Raw genomic sequence first — 15,988 nt, 5'->3', positions numbered from 1 at the left:
GTCTCGAGACCTTCCCAATTGGCACGTTCAAAGTATATTTCCTATTCTTTGTGATTCAAACTAAGTGATTAGACTAGAATTTTTCTTCCTCTTTCAAGTCAATCGACAACAGTTTTCTTCCAATCGCAGTCCATTCTTTACGGAATAAGAATAGAATTTTGGTTCTTCAACTTTTTTTAATTAACACGTACTTGGAATTTTTCTGAAGTTTTGAGTGAGTATCAAACAAAACTTGAAAATATCCGCAATTTATGGCCAAAGGTTATCTAGATAATCTGGCGATGTTTGGCATTTACTTAGGTTTCAGTGTTCATTATTTACACGCCAATTAAAAAAGACAAACAACGTGAAATTATTTAAGGTGAATACATCCGCATATTCATCGAGTGAAAAATTTTCAAACAATTGAACAAGATAGCTTGAATAATGGTTTTATCAGGTAAACATTTCTCCTACATGGCATAAATGAAATTATTGAATGAAAGAAACGTTAGCAACTGTGAAGTAAATTATCATAGCAATGATCCAATTAATTTAAGGTACCTGTTAGAATCCATATAATGCTAATCTTTAGTGTCTCTGCTAGCAACCATACCATCTTCAGATTAGTTGGACACATATGAGATAATAGTAATCACGAAACATATCCTATGCCTAGTAGTAATTTTCGTATTTCATAACAAGATAGAAACTAGTCCAATCTTTTCATTTATATTCCATTCATTCATTACAGTGGCTAGTGAGCCCAAAAGTTAACAACATTAAACGTCCTAAGCAGCAAAATGCATGTCTCATTACTTCAACAAAATCCAGCAAGGCGATGCAGGCCAAAATTCAGAAGTTGCTGCATTCACCTTAAGATAATGTCAACATAAGTACTTCCAAAGTGACTAACAATAGAACAAGGACTAAAAAAAATCATTGCTATGTAAGAGCACGGGTATAATGTGAGTTCACTTACCTATACAGTTGTTGGGAAAGAAGTTGGTCACAATCCAGATTGGTTTCATTCACAGCACCAAACTGATATCGAAGCAAGCAGGCCTCCCGAGTGCTTCTCTTCAGGTTAGATGCATCCGTATCTAGGGGAACTGAGAATGCCAGATTTGATCCTATAATACAATGAAATATAAAATGGTAAAGAGACCTGGATACAAGGCAAAAGTTGTCAACTAGGCAAGGATATCAAGCAAATAATCTACCAGTTGATGCAGTTTTGGTCGTTAGCTCATTCATACCATATAAAGGTAAGTCATCCTCCCTCCAAATTTCCTTCGCAAAACAGAATGTGAATGTCAAATGGTTAAATAAATTGATTCCTTAATCTGCAATTCTGCATCCTCATAAAAAATGGCATTCCAATAGGTTTTGTATCCAACATACCTTGCTGGTAGATCTTGAGAGCTGAAAGGGATCAAGGTGAATATTCATCGATGACTCAAGCTCAAACGCACTGTCTGACCGGTTTATATTTGACATAGTTATCGGTGGTGTTACCTTAGTTTCTGTACAATTTTCAGTTGGGTTGAAAATAGCATTTAACGAGGCGTCTTGGTTAACTTGTAGATTCCCAGCCACTTTGGCATTTGTGAATGCATTCCCCTCGCACAAACCTACTTTTTGATGGGAGAGTTGATTTTGTTGTAGCATTCGTGGCAGGCCAAGAGGATACATGTTTAACCCGTTTCTCATTGTCAACATCTACAGATCAAAGTACATTCTTATGCTATAAATCATATAACTTGATCGAATCAACTAGTGTTAAATGAACAGATAACCAGCTAGAACCAATCTAGGAAATATACTGAATTGAGTCAAATAACACTACATGTTCTTTGCAACTATCTGAACTTTAAATTTCACTAAAGTTGGGCCAATCAACACAATATTACATTATATTATCCTCTAAAAAAATATCTTTATCTCCCCATCATACCAAACAAATTACATGCAGCAAATTTAAACAGAAGCAGCAAACCTGTACTTGGAGCTGAAGCTGCTTAAGATACTCAATGGCTTCATCAAGCATTGAAGCCTTGTCAGTCTGTCCAGAAATCCATCAGAAAATAATAAAATCAAAAATCTTTTAAGCTTTATATTGCTAAAAGTTTATGTTATTTACTTATTTCAAGACTCGATTCAAAATTGCTAGACATGCAACTCCTCACCTTATTTGAATTTGGAATAAGTTTTTGCAATGCTTTCATCTTCTCATTAATCCTGCTTCTTCTCCTCTGTAAATCATATTCAAGATTTAAACCCGTGGAATCATCGATTCAGACAATAATGAACTTAATTAACAAAAAAATAAACAAACCTTTTCAGACAAATTGTGCACTTCAGCTGCTCTGCTTCTCTTGGAAGTGTTACGAGATGGCGGTTGAACTGAAGCTTCCGCCCCCAAATCCTCTGTACCATCCTACATATTAAAAAAATCATCACAAAATATATATATATATATATACCAGGATTAAGTAAAAAAGTCAAATTCGGAAATAAAAACTTAAATACACTAATTAATCAAAACGAATTAAGTAGAAAATGTAGAAATACCTCACTTTCACATTCATACTCATCCGGATCGTAATCTATGGTCCCAACAGATGAGGAAGAAACAGTAGTTGCACCATTACAAACCCCATAGGAAGACGAGAAAATGCCGCAAGCTGATGAATTCATCATGGATGACAAATTACCCTGTTGATTATTATTAGGCATAAGATGAGGTAATGATGAGGAATATTGCATTTCATTACTCTTCAGGGCCATAAAATTAGATGAAGATGAAGACGAAGACGAAGAAGGAAGTAGAATATGACGAAGAAACACAGAAATATCATCTGGTTCAGGATCAGGATCAGTCAAAGAAAAATTAGCATTGTGATAATAAACATTGTTGTTGGCCATTATAGTCCAGCAAAATCAAGTTCAGTGTTGAGCAGATCAAGTTAATTTTGTCTACGTTCACACTGTTTTACATGTAGGAGTAGGTGACATTTTTTGGGTATATGCTCCGAACGAGTGTGTATTTATTAGCCAACCATACCATATAGAGCAGAGTGGGCGGATTCGCATTAAAGTGAATAAACCAATTGAATTAACAGAGTAGGGGTAAACTAGCAAGTTGATTAGACTTTGACTGGTCTACTTTTGGTTCTGAGAACTGATGAATTAGGGAAGTTGGTAAACTGCTAAAACCAAATCAAAGAAATCGACAGGGTTAATAGTACAATTGTTACTTCCGTTGTATCAATTTAAAATCCATAGGTCTTTCACAAATTTTTAATTAAAATCATAAAATTCAAAAATATTTTTATCGAATTAAATTAAGTTCAATTTGATGGAGTGGTTTTATATAGTGATAGTGTCAGGTGAAGCCAACTTTCTGGCACACGTGAAGCACAATTGTAGGCATGCTCTTCAACTAGCTCAGTTCCAGAGAGAGTATATACGTTACACTTTAATCGAACACTGTTCCATTTCAGTATCCATTTGTGCTCTCCTTTTTACTTTTCTTTATGTTTTCTAAAGTATTTTTGAAAACACGATTGCTGCTTACCCCACTTCTGGTCCGAAATAACTACTGTACCAACTTATGATTTTAGAATATACCAAAGTTATTTAGTCTAATTTAATTTTAAAGTTATTTAAGTTGACTCTCCATAGATAAAAAGTGGCACGATAAGACCAGAGTGTATGTATAAGGTTTTAGATATATTTTTTTTAAAAAATTTAATATAACATTAATCTTTAGATCTATCGTAAAGTTTATCAATTATTGAAGCAACTATGATAAATTTTAAAATTGGGACATAAGAAATGTAATATTCAATAAAGAAAAAAGTAGAACTCCTTTTGAAGTTCAGAGGAAAAGATTGAATGTTCATTGACATTTTGTTTTGACACATCACTTTTTAAAACTAATGAGTTTTATAATAAAATCAATAAGTTGGGCAACATTTAGAAAATTTATAGACAACAATCTCGTTAGAATAAAGCCTTATTCAAGATAATGCTTCCTATTAAAAAAAATATATTTAAAACTTCTGATTAAGGAAGAAAAGTACAATCGTACTCCTAAGACAGATTAATAACCATAGTTTTCAGCAAGGCCAAACAACTCCATTCCCTTGTTTCAATTGATTGATAGGCTTTATAGTCGCAGGCTATGTGTGTAGGGAGTTAATTTGATAAAGAAAACACGATGTCCTGCATTTTCTTACTTACCAATTCAATGTAATGTGAAAAATAGCAGCAGAAAATCATTTGATTCCTCAATTATAATGACTAGTCGCTTTCCAAAACAGAGTTAGCTAATCAAATACCTAAGTGTAGTACTTTCTCTTCATTTTTTAATCTTTTGAAAACTTTATTGATACAACTATGTTACTCCAAATGGTCAAATGAATATCATTTGTCCAAAAATTATATGTACATAATATATTTTTATCATAAATTATTTTTAGCATGTGAGTAAATAGTTTTAATCATTAACGTATTTGCATATTTTTGTATATATATATATATATATATAGATAAATAGATAGATAATGCTATATAACCAGAATTTGACTAGAAATTTCAAAAGTGTAAAATGTTGTTATTTACTGTAAAATAATCTGATACTTTTTTATTTTTAAATTTATGGTATTAGAGTTAAAAAGAATGAAAATATTCAAAAAGATAAAAATATCATAGTAAAAAATATGTTATTTTACTAATTTGACCAAATAATCAAATTTTCTAGCCAAAAGATTTCTCTCTCTCTCTCTCTATATATATATTCTCTATACTTGTTGATATTGATGTTACTCTCTCTGTCTCAATTTATATGAAACTTTTCATTTTTTTGAAGAGAAACAATTTCGATTTGATCGAAAATTTGCACATTAAATTTTTAATTTTTGTAACTTATGTTACTACCTCCGTCCCATTTTATATGTCTCCTTTCGAATTTCAAGAGTTAAACAAGTTTATTTTTTACCGTAAATTTTCCAAATATTTTATAAACATTTTGAGTAATCAATTCCGGTGATTCGTAGTACTTTCTACGTAATTTACAAATACATAAATTTCATTTTTTTAAAAAATCAAAAATTTCATACACAAATTTTCTATCAAAGTTAAGTTGTTTGACTCTCAAAACAGAAAAGGTATTATATGAATTGGAACAGATGGAGTACTCTATTTATCTCAATTGTTGTGACATTTTTCCTTTTTTTCGAGAATCAAACAACTTAAATTTGAATGAAAATTTATATATAAATTTTTTTAATTTTTTTTAAAAATAAAATTTATATATTTATAAATTACATAAAAAAATATAAGTCATAATATTAAAAGTTAAATTTTTTAAAGATAAGATAAAATTATTTTAATCTAATAAATATCGTGACAAAGAAAATAATTATTAATACTAGTCCTATGACAAAAGCTTTTGTATTTTCCAGTTTAGAACCCAAGATTCGTAAATAGTAGTAGCTGTCTCCTCACATATATACCAACAATGTCTTTTCTTGCAAAATAGAACACGTGGCTACACACAATTGGACAAGAAGATCACGTATCCAAAAGTAGATATCTATTGTACATGCAGGACCACTGCAAGTATGAAAAGTAGGCATCATCAACCGTCACACATCTGATTTCCGCACACGCCAAGCAAATAGCCTTTCGTGATTTCCCGAGGCTATCTATATTCCGCCCTCCCTCGTTTCATATTAATTGATCATCAACTTGGTCCTTTTTACATAACACTCTCGGCCGCCCAAGAGGACTGACTATCTTTCTCTTCGCACTAAGTAAATATTTGGCCATGTATGATGTATTTTTTTTGGATTTTATGATTTAATTGAGTAAAATTTTGATACTAAATTTGTTATATTTTTTAAATATTTTAAATTCTTAATTATTGTAATTTATAATATTTTTTACATAGTGTATAAATATATATATTTCATCCAAAAAAATTGAAGATTTCATGTGCAAATTCTCGATCAAACTTAAATTGTTTGATTCTCAAAAAACGAAAAGTATTACATAAATTGAAATAGAGGGAATATAATATATTAGTGTTTGAATGTGTAATTTTATGCTGATTTCGTCTCATTAGATGTTGATTCCATATTCCTCAAAAACCATGATATAGAAATTTCATATTATGATTTGAGATTTTTTTTAATACGAAAATGTATTCACAAGTTTATATTTTGTTAAAACACACCCCATATTTATATCTGTTAACCATTTATTTTATATGTAAATAAATTTTATAGTGACATAATTACTTTTTAAAATTTATTATTCTAATTGATATAGTATTTATTATTTTCACCAATATGTAGTCCTTTTAACTCACATCAACTGATTGTTGAGTAATACTTTAACACTAGCATGCTGCAATTTATCTTCAATTTTTTTTATTGAATTAAGTTTGATAAATTAAAGTTAGATAGAACAATTACTTAAGTGGAAACCAAATAGCAATACAATATTTTTATGTGATTTTGTAATTATTTGTTCATGTGATAAGATTGAATAATCAATTGGAGTTATTTTAATAGTTATACAACTTATGAAATTCCTATGTTTATGAGAAAATATACAACACCAAAATTTCATATCACATGTCCAAACAAAACTTTAGTTTCATCTCATAATTTCATATTATGATACCATATCGCATGACCAAACGAGCTATAAAAATAATGTTTCATATTATAATTTTTCTTGTATTATTTTTGTTCATTTTTAAAGTGTTAACATTTATTTATAATTTTTATTAAAAATAATTTTTTTATTTATGATTTTTGAGTATACGTAAAAAATAATCAACTAATATACTATCAAGATAATATCGAACATATCCTAATGTTTTGTGATAAAAACTAAAAGATGTGTCTGGTAGAGCTGAAAATACTAATTAGTCAAAATATTTGAAATATTTACTAGAACAAGAAAATTGAAGAAATAATATTCCAAAGTTATTGTGTCCTTCTCCTTCCAATCTCCCTTCTTCATTGCATTTCACTCTATAGTACTTCTCTGAGTAGCATAATGTTCTTATTATCACATATTAGAAAATAAGGAATTTATTTGTTTTTTCAAGAAAACAATATCTAAGAAAGTACTATGCAGTTGTGTTGTCTAATATGCAATTGATTTGGATGATCATATCAGTTAACTACTTATATTCTTCTCCATTATTTGATTTCAGTAGAGTTTTTTGCAGTATATTTATTTTATATACTTAATTTTATATCATTTTATTTATTTAAAAGATTTATTATAAATACCCTTGAATTATATAACGAAGAAAATGTTTCTATTCTTATATAAAATGGCAAATGTGAAAGGTGAAATATGGCTTGTATAAAATGGCATATCAATTAAGCTTCTTATATAAAATGGCATATGTGAAAGGTGAAATAGGGCTTATATAAAATGGCATATCAATTAAGCTTCGGCTTAGGCAAAGTTGATATTAGAACTAGCCTGGTCATATCCAATGGCGTCCATGAGAGGAAATTTGTGAGCCCTCAGAGGAATTTGTATCAGAGGAAATTGTACAAGAGAGAGGAAAAATCGTATAAGAAAAAGAAAGGAGAATTTTTTAGATTAATAAAAATGGGTGAATATTGTATCTATTAGGGAAATGAGGGGAAAATTAGTAATTAAGATTTTATGAGTCTGTGTGGAGACTAGGTTTTTTGGTGCTTATGTTGCATCGACGTAGTATCCATGTGGTACTTAACACACCTCTGTTAAAAATAAGGACAAAAGTGATTTACTACTTTAACAAAAGAATATTTTTAAACCAAAATTTCATTTAAAAAGATATTTAAATTATTTCTCATAATTTAAAGATTTTTAGTCTTTTCGATAGACGTAAAAATGCATAATAAATCTTAATAGAGTATATTATCGTGGTTGAGTTGTCAAATGGTAAACGTAAATAGAGATGCGTGCCAAAGGGACCACAAGTATTTACAAAAGTCAATAATGATCTCAACTCTTCTTGCAGACATTGACTCTAACTATCTTTTGGTTCCGGCGAAAGTGGGAGATCATATGATATTTAAGAAAAGTACACAAGAATATCATAAAAATTATTTGATCCCTTTTTAATTTTTTTTAATTTTATTTTATGTGAAAATTAATGCTTACTGATGATAGTTTCAAACTCGATTTTGAAATTATATTTCACTTTTAAAGTAAATAAATATTTGAATATGGACATTGTTTCAATAATCATAATTTTATTTTTTACTTTAACTCCATAAATTTATTCTAATTCAATTTAACTTTTGAACATGAAATGATTAGCTATGTGGTCCTGTCACTGTCCTAACTAATCGATGGATCACTTTGTTTAAAGTAGAGTCTAAAGAAAAAAGGACTCATCATCCATAAATATATCCAGAGATTATTGGAAAAATGAAGCTCAAAAGGATACTACGTACTTATTATACAACCGTAAAATTACGATTGAAAAATTGAGTTGAGATGACGAGTGAGGAAGTGTTTGAAAATGGTGTGATAGTTTCAATTTTTGTAGGAGATCGCTATATGGTATAACTTATATAAAGTTTTTTAATAGAGATATAAATGGGTTGAACAGAATGTAATCGTATTAAAATAAATTGAGTTAATTAGCGAGTTTGATTGATATGAGATAAAAGTTGAGTCATAACTCATAACCTATTCGTCCAATTCTTATCAAGTTTTAATTGCTTTAGTTGTTTTTTAATACTTTTCTCCGTTTAAAAAAGAATGATCATATTTTTTTTTAGTTTGTTTAAAAAAGAATGACAGATTTTCTTTGGCAACACTATCACTTTAATTTTTCACGTGACAAGATTAAAGCGTATTTTGGTAAATTTGACGTAACTTTAATTTAGAACAAAAGATTAATTTTTTTTTCTTAAACTCCATTTCAAATCAAATTAAGTCATTCTTTTTTAAATAGAGGGAATAATACTTTCTAGTATCCAATAAAGTAACTTTTTCATTATTATGATTTATAATTATATATTTTCTCCGTTCAGTATTGTTTGTCATGATTTCTATTTTTAGAGTCAAACTTTAAAATTTTTGACTAATATCTTAAGATTCATTTTTTCATCATATTAATATGCAAAAAATTGTAATTTATAGTACTTTTCATATAGTTTTAGAATATTTAATTTTTTTTATTTAAAATATCGAATTAATGTGATCTAATTTACCTTTAAAAATTAGTTAAATTAACTTTTGATAAGCACAACATAACTAATATTTTTTAACGAAAAGAGTATAAAATATCATGGATAGACATGTCAAATGGACGAATTAAGTCAAATTTACGTAAATAGACGGGTCTAACTTGTTTAACATCCGTTCGGGTCAAAGTGTTAAATTGCAACCCACCCAACTAAAAATTCCTTTTAAGTGAAAATACTTTAGTGTTGCCGCTATATATTTACTAGCTAACATCGTTCTTCGTTGTGATTCTTATCTGTATATTTGAATTGTTACCTATTGTGATCGAAATACTGTTAAAATGAATTTTGAATTCTTCGAAAACAATTGCTTATTTTGATTAATCCGTAATTAAAAAACAATCATGATGTTTGGTAAGAGGGAAAAAAAGGCATGAATTTCCCCAGCTTATCATGCCTTATAATATAAAAAAATCAGGCAACAAATTTTTCTGTTTGAAGTTCTCAAGGCCTAAATAATTGATTCCCATTTTTTAAGAATATAAAAATAAATTACTCGTCAATTTCTTCAACTATTCCGTTAGTTTCATTTTAATTTATTGCACACGTTTTGGTCAATCCAATAGTCTGTTTACTTTTATGTAGAAAAAATATTATTTTTCTTGAGATTTCATTTTGCTCGATGACGTGTTGTTCTTGTAATTAACATAACATGTTGCTTTTTTCCATTATTAAATTCTGAGACCAACCAAATACTCAATGAAAACGAAACAAAATAAGCTACCAATTCATCAACTTCAATTGGAAAAAAGGGCAATATTTTACGGCTTATTAAAATTAATCAGTGTATATAACTAAATGAGGTAATTTATTTTGATTATGTGATTGCCGTATCTAATGACACTTGATAAATTAGACATGTAGAAGTTTTCTAAAATATAATAAGTCAAATCGAAATCGTGCATTCTAATAGAAACATCTTGTTATTTATTTAGATAATTAACTTAAAATAAATCATAATTTGAATATTCAAATAAAATTTAATAAATTAACGTCGATATATTCCACCTTTTACAATTAGACATAATTTTGAGATAAACTGCAATGAAATTTGAAAGCCATGGCCCATGAGACATGAGAAACATTTATAATCATCCACATCGATATTTTAAAAGATATAAAATGTTGAATGGAATAGACTTTTGAAAAAGATCGATTCATTGAAACTATATTTTTTTCAATAATATTTTGGACTCATTAAAAAAAAGGTTATAGGACACTTTCAACTCACCAACAACCCACCCTGTGAAAAGGGGAACAAAGCCAAAGGGCTTACCAACTACGAAAACTTGAATGAACATTACTTTTACTTTAATTTATTTGTCTTATTTTCTTTTACAGTTTCGTTTAAATATGAATATTTCTCCTTCTTTTTATACCATTCTTTAATTATAATTTTTTATGTGTCATATTTAAAATTATAAAATTAAAAATATAATTTAATATATTTTTTTCGTATTTTTAATTAAGACTATATAAAATCTGAAGCTTTTTATTTGATTAAATTTTGTGTTTGAGACAAAATTAAATAAACACATTAAAAAATGGACTTAAAGATGACTCTATCCACTTAATTATGGAGTAGGTGTTTTGGTCCTAGATTCCAAACATTTTAATTTTTTGTTGTTGTTTGGTCATAGGTTTCAAATATTTTTTAAAGAAAAAAGGCTTAAATATGCCATTAAACTTTCACAAAATATTTATTTATGTTATCAATTAAAAGTTTGATTTATTTATGTCATTATCGTTAAAGAAAAGACTCATTAATATTATTATTTTTTATGGATGGTTTTGCAAAATCATTTTTGACACGTGACCAATTATAATTCAGTCACGTCATCAATTTTTTTAAATTAAAAAAAACAAAAAATAATAATTCACTTTTTATTCAGAATTTTGATTTTTTTAATTAAAAAATCGATGATGCGGCCAATTATAATTCCTCCACGTCATCAATTAATTTAATAAAAAAAATTCATTCAATTTTTATTCCAGAATTATAAATTTTTTATTAAAAAAATTGATGACGTGACCGAATTATAATTGACCACGTGTCAAAAATAATTTTGCAAAACTATCATTAAAAAATAATGGCATGAATAAACTTTTTTTTTAATAATAATGATATAAATTTTTAATAATAATGATATAAATTTTTAACTGATGACATAAATGAACCTTTTTTCTTTTTAAATTTATTTGGAACTTATGGAATTGAAGTAGTTCAAGGAGTAGTGTATTTGTGTTTGATTATATTTTGAAAACAATGTTTGAAATAGTATTTGCACTTGAAAGTATTTAAATATAATTTCAAAATGTAAAAATATGTTATAAGCTATTTTTCATGCTTTTGAAATTAGAATTAAATTTTTTTATGATTAAACAATATCTTTTAAATAAATAAAAAAATTATTCTATAAAAACTCGGTCGCTCACTTGGTCAAGAATGGCAGCCTTGGTCCACTCACCAAACTTTTTAGCATATGTGGTAAGTCATTTTTTAAAAACTGTTTCTCTGAAGAATATTTTTCAAAAATTCATCTATTAAAATGAAAATAATGTTAGTAAATTGGAACGCTTTGAAAGAGTATCAATAAATGAAGTGTAAACATGAAAAAAGAACTCTTAACAATTTTTTAAATTTTAAATTTTAAATAATTCACTTATTTTAAATAATAAGAAAAATATCAATAATCTACTTAATATAAACTAGATAGAGTATTAAAGATTGATGATAATATAAGTATTTGTTGGAGTAACAATATGAAGTTAGAAAGATGAGAGAGTTTCGAAAAAAAATAATTTCCGACATAAATATTTTCTTTTTCATAAATAAAAAGACGATATTTTAAAATATTTAATTTTTTCTCAACCATAAAATATAATTTTTTGAAATAAATATCTCCGAATTTTATTTTATTTCGTATATACCATACACATATTCATATTCATATCAGGCGAACCTTTCCTTTTTCTGTTTTTGTACTACTTAATTATTAGCATCTCTAGACAAAATCACGTCAATTTTCAATTGGTAACCTAAATATTTTAGTCAAAAGTTACTAACACATTTTTTTTTTCTTTTGTGATTATTCCTTTCAACAATTTTCTAGGATTTTAGTATAGTGAAATTTCTCTTAGACTAGTTTTGATAAATTGATTTTTTTCTTCTTTTGAAAATTTATTTATAATCAAACATATATTTGAAAATATTGTAGTTTATTGCATTTTGATGTGTTACTAATCTTTGTGTATTTAATGTTGTTTTTTAATTTCTTCTTTTGATTACTCTCTATTGCTTTCCTCACTAAGTAGTCATACACTTTTTTTTTATTATAATTATTATTTTCAATAGTTTGTTTTGATTTATTGCAATTAAGTCAAGATGGAGTTACACTGCATTATTGTTGTATTGTTATTTCAGAGTCATTCTAATCCTAAAGCTTTTATCAGTTGTGCGTTGTCCACTTGATATGATTGAATACTTGTGTTGCTAAGTTTGTCAAAGAAAGGCCATACTGAAATTTCAAAAATATGGGAAAGTGAGAGTTGTGTAGTGGGTATTGGTAGGTAATGGATAATGAAAGTTTATTCAAGTGATGATATTGTCCCTCCAATTGTATGTATAAGCCAGGAGGAGACTTCACCAACTTCATGTCTTTTTCACCCAACCACTCTCTTGTTTTCCTATAAATTCAGCTACTTTTCATCTCTAACAAAAGCAGGTTGGTTGCTTACTATTATCTGTTTCAGAGTCAAAAAAGCAATGGCAACCAACGGAGAAAATGGAAGACATCAAGAAGTTGGACACAAGAGTCTATTGCAAAGTGATGCCCTTTATCAGGTAAATTTAAAGGCCATATACAAGTGTACAAGTTTTTTTTATGAACGTCGTGTTGATCTTAATAAATTGTTTGAACAGTATATTCTTGAAACCAGTGTGTACCCAAGAGAGCCTGAAGCCATGAAAGAGCTAAGAGAGATTACTGCAAAACACCCTTGGTAAATAACTCATTTTCTCACTAATTACCTCATCCAATTGGATTGGTAGCTGGAACTAAGTATAAAAATTTTCATTTGGTGGAAAAAACAGGAACCTTATGACCACTTCTGCTGACGAAGGGCAGTTCTTGAATATGCTTCTCAAACTCATCAATGCCAAAAACACAATGGAAATTGGGGTTTTTACTGGTTACTCTCTGCTTGCTACTGCCATGGCTCTTCCTGATGATGGCAAGGTAATTAACTTTTTTACTAACAAATGATAATTGCAACTTCATTATAAATCCTACTAATTTGCTACAATTGATTCAGATTCTAGCCATGGATATCAACCGCGATAACTATGAGATTGGACTTCCAGTAATTGAAAAGGCTGGTCTAGCGCACAAAATTGAATTCAGAGAAGGCCCTGCACTACCTGTTCTTGACCAAATGATTGAAGACGTAAGTACATAAAGTATAACAACAAATAAATAAACTGATAACTTGTCTATGATGGTTAATGTGTTTCGAATAATTTTCTTTATAACAGGGCCAATACCATGGATCATATGATTTCATATTTGTGGATGCTGACAAGGACAATTACTTGAACTATCACAAGAGATTAATCGACTTGGTCAAGATTGGTGGATTAATTGGCTATGACAACACCCTATGGAATGGATCAGTAGTTGCACCACCTGATGCACCCCTCAGGAAATATGTTAGGTATTACAGGGATTTCGTATTGGAACTTAACAAGGCGTTGGCTGCTGATCCCAGAATCGAAATTTGCCAGCTTCCTGTTGGTGATGGCATCACTCTTTGCCGTCGCATCAGTTAAAATATTCGTATAGTACTATTGGTGGCAATCAACAACTCATGAGTCATGACGATAGAGGATTTATCATTTTTGAAATCCCCTGTTTTACTCATTCGTTTAATTTTATCATTTTAGTTCGTATTATGGCAAAAGATTGCATTGTCTATGTTACCAAATGCTTATTTCACAATGTATTTGATGAATAAAAAAAGAAAGAAATTCAAGTTGAATGATCAAATGTACACAAACGTCATATGTCAATGGGGCAATGTCATGCTTATTTTCTGTTCATCTTTGAATTCCAAGTACAGTTTTTTTAACTACTTGTATTTTACATTGTTAGATAGTGTGAACCTAATTATTCTAACTACTCTCTCTTTGCTAGCGTTTGATCATGGATTTTCAGATACTTTTGACAAATATTATTTGGATAAAAATTTGAATGAAATTTCATCATGTGTTTGGTCATAGTATTTGAGAAATATATTTTACTTTTTTAGAAAATATGATTTATATCCATAAGTTTTAAAAATATCAAAACTAACCGTAAGTTTGTATTACAAGTCAATTGGATCTTTGTTATAATAATAACAAATAGTTTCCATGACGCTAGAGCAATGTGGTAATTTGAAGTGAGTGCAACAAGCATCATTTTATACATCGTGAAGTAGACAAAACACATTACTTTATTGTCTTGAGTCGATTGTTCATCATTTTTATTAATAAACATATCATCATTTAACATTCACCATATATATTTCATCAGTGCTTTGAAATTAATGCAAAAAATTATGTTATACAACGTAAAGAACAACTATAGATGGTGCTTTTGTAAAAAGAAAAAAAATTGGGGTAAAATTTCAATTTTTCAAAGATACTAAATAATGAGATTTGATTCAAATACTAGAAAAAATTAGTATTTGAAAATTTGAATTATTTGTTAAAAATATTTACCTAATAAAGTGTATGGACAAACACTATTTACTAAATTTTTCTCCAAATATTATTTGAGAAATATATGACCAAACGAGCTCTCGTTAATTTATGTAAACCTTTGATTTCAAACTTTTTGTATCCTCAGTTACAGGTTTTTATAGCTACAGAAATCTAAGCGTATATTTAAGACAGAAAATTATTAGTTTTACGTTTAAATTTTGATTTGCGTCAAAAGTTCTTTTTTTTTGTTAAAATAAAAAGATTCAGGCATAATCGAACATCGCTACATAAATCAAATCGAGCAATATTTTGTCGTTTGCGCAGCACAACACATTCATGATCATAAGCAGGAGTTTGGCATAAATTTTAAATATTTTTCACTTTAATTAAAATTACGGAGTTGTAGTTATCATTTCACCAACTCTTTGCAAATAAATATATAAAATAACGTTCATGCTTGAATGTACAACTTTAAAAATAAAAGATTAGCTAAAAAACAAGTCATAAACTGTTTTTTAATTGGAACGGAAATTAAAGTTGAATTTGAAATTTTCACGTGAAAATTATTTTTAAAATAAAGTGAAAATTTTCAAGAATAAATAAATATTTCTATGGCCAAACTGGTCCAATTTTAATACATTTGACTAACCCTCCTTATCTCAAATATATATTTATTAATTTGTATCACTGTGAAAATCAAATTGACCAATATTGTGATATAAGATGACTCATAGAAATTTGTTATTACATGTACAATTAATTTTTTCAACTTCGACAAGAGGGAGTCGCTGAAATTACAGACGCTTTTCACCTCCAGTTGTAGGTTCAAGACACTAACAGAGTAGAAAAAGGTCGTAATTGTTAGGGAGGGATAAAATTAAGGAAAAATAACTTAAATACACAACAATAAGTTTTATATTCTCTAATTTTCCCTTCTTTTTTTAAATATTACATAATTCCCTTTTTTTAAAATTTTAGTAGAAGT

At 28.2% G+C, this 15,988-nt stretch overlaps 2 protein-coding genes across 3 annotated transcripts; one reads left to right on the top strand and one right to left on the bottom strand.

Annotated features, from left to right (window-relative positions):
* Positions 1 to 521: 521 nt before the first annotated feature.
* Positions 522 to 3,049, bottom strand: SPT (transcription factor SPATULA). 2 transcript variants are annotated; one of them, NM_001374389.1, is made up of 8 exons: positions 2,554 to 3,037; positions 2,318 to 2,419; positions 2,169 to 2,234; positions 1,979 to 2,044; positions 1,384 to 1,701; positions 1,203 to 1,272; positions 962 to 1,112; positions 522 to 854 (listed from the first exon to the last, which is right to left on the bottom strand). In NM_001374389.1, exons 1-8 carry the CDS (start codon positions 2,905 to 2,907, stop codon positions 851 to 853), a joined length of 1,131 nt encoding a protein of 376 aa, NP_001361318.1. In that variant the 5' UTR covers positions 2,908 to 3,037; the 3' UTR covers positions 522 to 850. The 2 variants fall into 2 exon arrangements, with proteins under 2 accessions (NP_001361318.1, XP_010315963.1); XM_010317661.4 differs by having other exon boundaries at positions 656 to 844; positions 2,554 to 3,049.
* Positions 3,050 to 12,983: 9,934 nt separating this feature from the next.
* LOC101265187 (caffeoyl-CoA O-methyltransferase-like) lies at positions 12,984 to 14,358 on the top strand. The gene is made up of 5 exons (NM_001320103.1): positions 12,984 to 13,104; positions 13,183 to 13,262; positions 13,354 to 13,498; positions 13,575 to 13,706; positions 13,795 to 14,358. Exons 1-5 carry the CDS (start codon positions 13,027 to 13,029, stop codon positions 14,086 to 14,088), a joined length of 729 nt encoding a protein of 242 aa, NP_001307032.1. The 5' UTR covers positions 12,984 to 13,026; the 3' UTR covers positions 14,089 to 14,358.
* Positions 14,359 to 15,988: the final 1,630 nt, after the last annotated feature.

The sequence above is a fragment of the Solanum lycopersicum genome, chromosome 2 (genome assembly GCF_036512215.1).
Source record: "Solanum lycopersicum chromosome 2, SLM_r2.1".
Lineage (NCBI taxonomy): Eukaryota > Viridiplantae > Streptophyta > Magnoliopsida > Solanales > Solanaceae > Solanum > Solanum lycopersicum.
Note: the sequence above shows the minus strand (reverse complement) of the source record. Positions and strands in the feature narration are given on the sequence as shown.

What these genes read in the sequence shown, in the direction of transcription:
- SPT (XM_010317661.4), bottom strand. Translation starts at nt 2,907, where the DNA reads ATGGCCAACAACAATGTTTATTATCACAATGCTAATTTTTCTTTGACT. An exon ending in AGCTTCAGCTCCAAGTACAG is followed by an intron (nt 1,702 to 1,978) that starts GTTTGCTGCTTC and finishes TTTGATCTGTAG; the next exon opens with ATGTTGACAATGAGAAACGG. An exon ending in TCTCAAGATCTACCAGCAAG is followed by an intron (nt 1,273 to 1,383) that starts GTATGTTGGATA and finishes TGTTTTGCGAAG; the next exon opens with GAAATTTGGAGGGAGGATGA.
- LOC101265187 (NM_001320103.1), top strand. Translation starts at nt 13,027, where the DNA reads ATGGCAACCAACGGAGAAAATGGAAGACATCAAGAAGTTGGACACAAG. An exon ending in CTCTTCCTGATGATGGCAAG is followed by an intron (nt 13,499 to 13,574) that starts GTAATTAACTTT and finishes CAATTGATTCAG; the next exon opens with ATTCTAGCCATGGATATCAA. An exon ending in TTGACCAAATGATTGAAGAC is followed by an intron (nt 13,707 to 13,794) that starts GTAAGTACATAA and finishes TCTTTATAACAG; the next exon opens with GGCCAATACCATGGATCATA.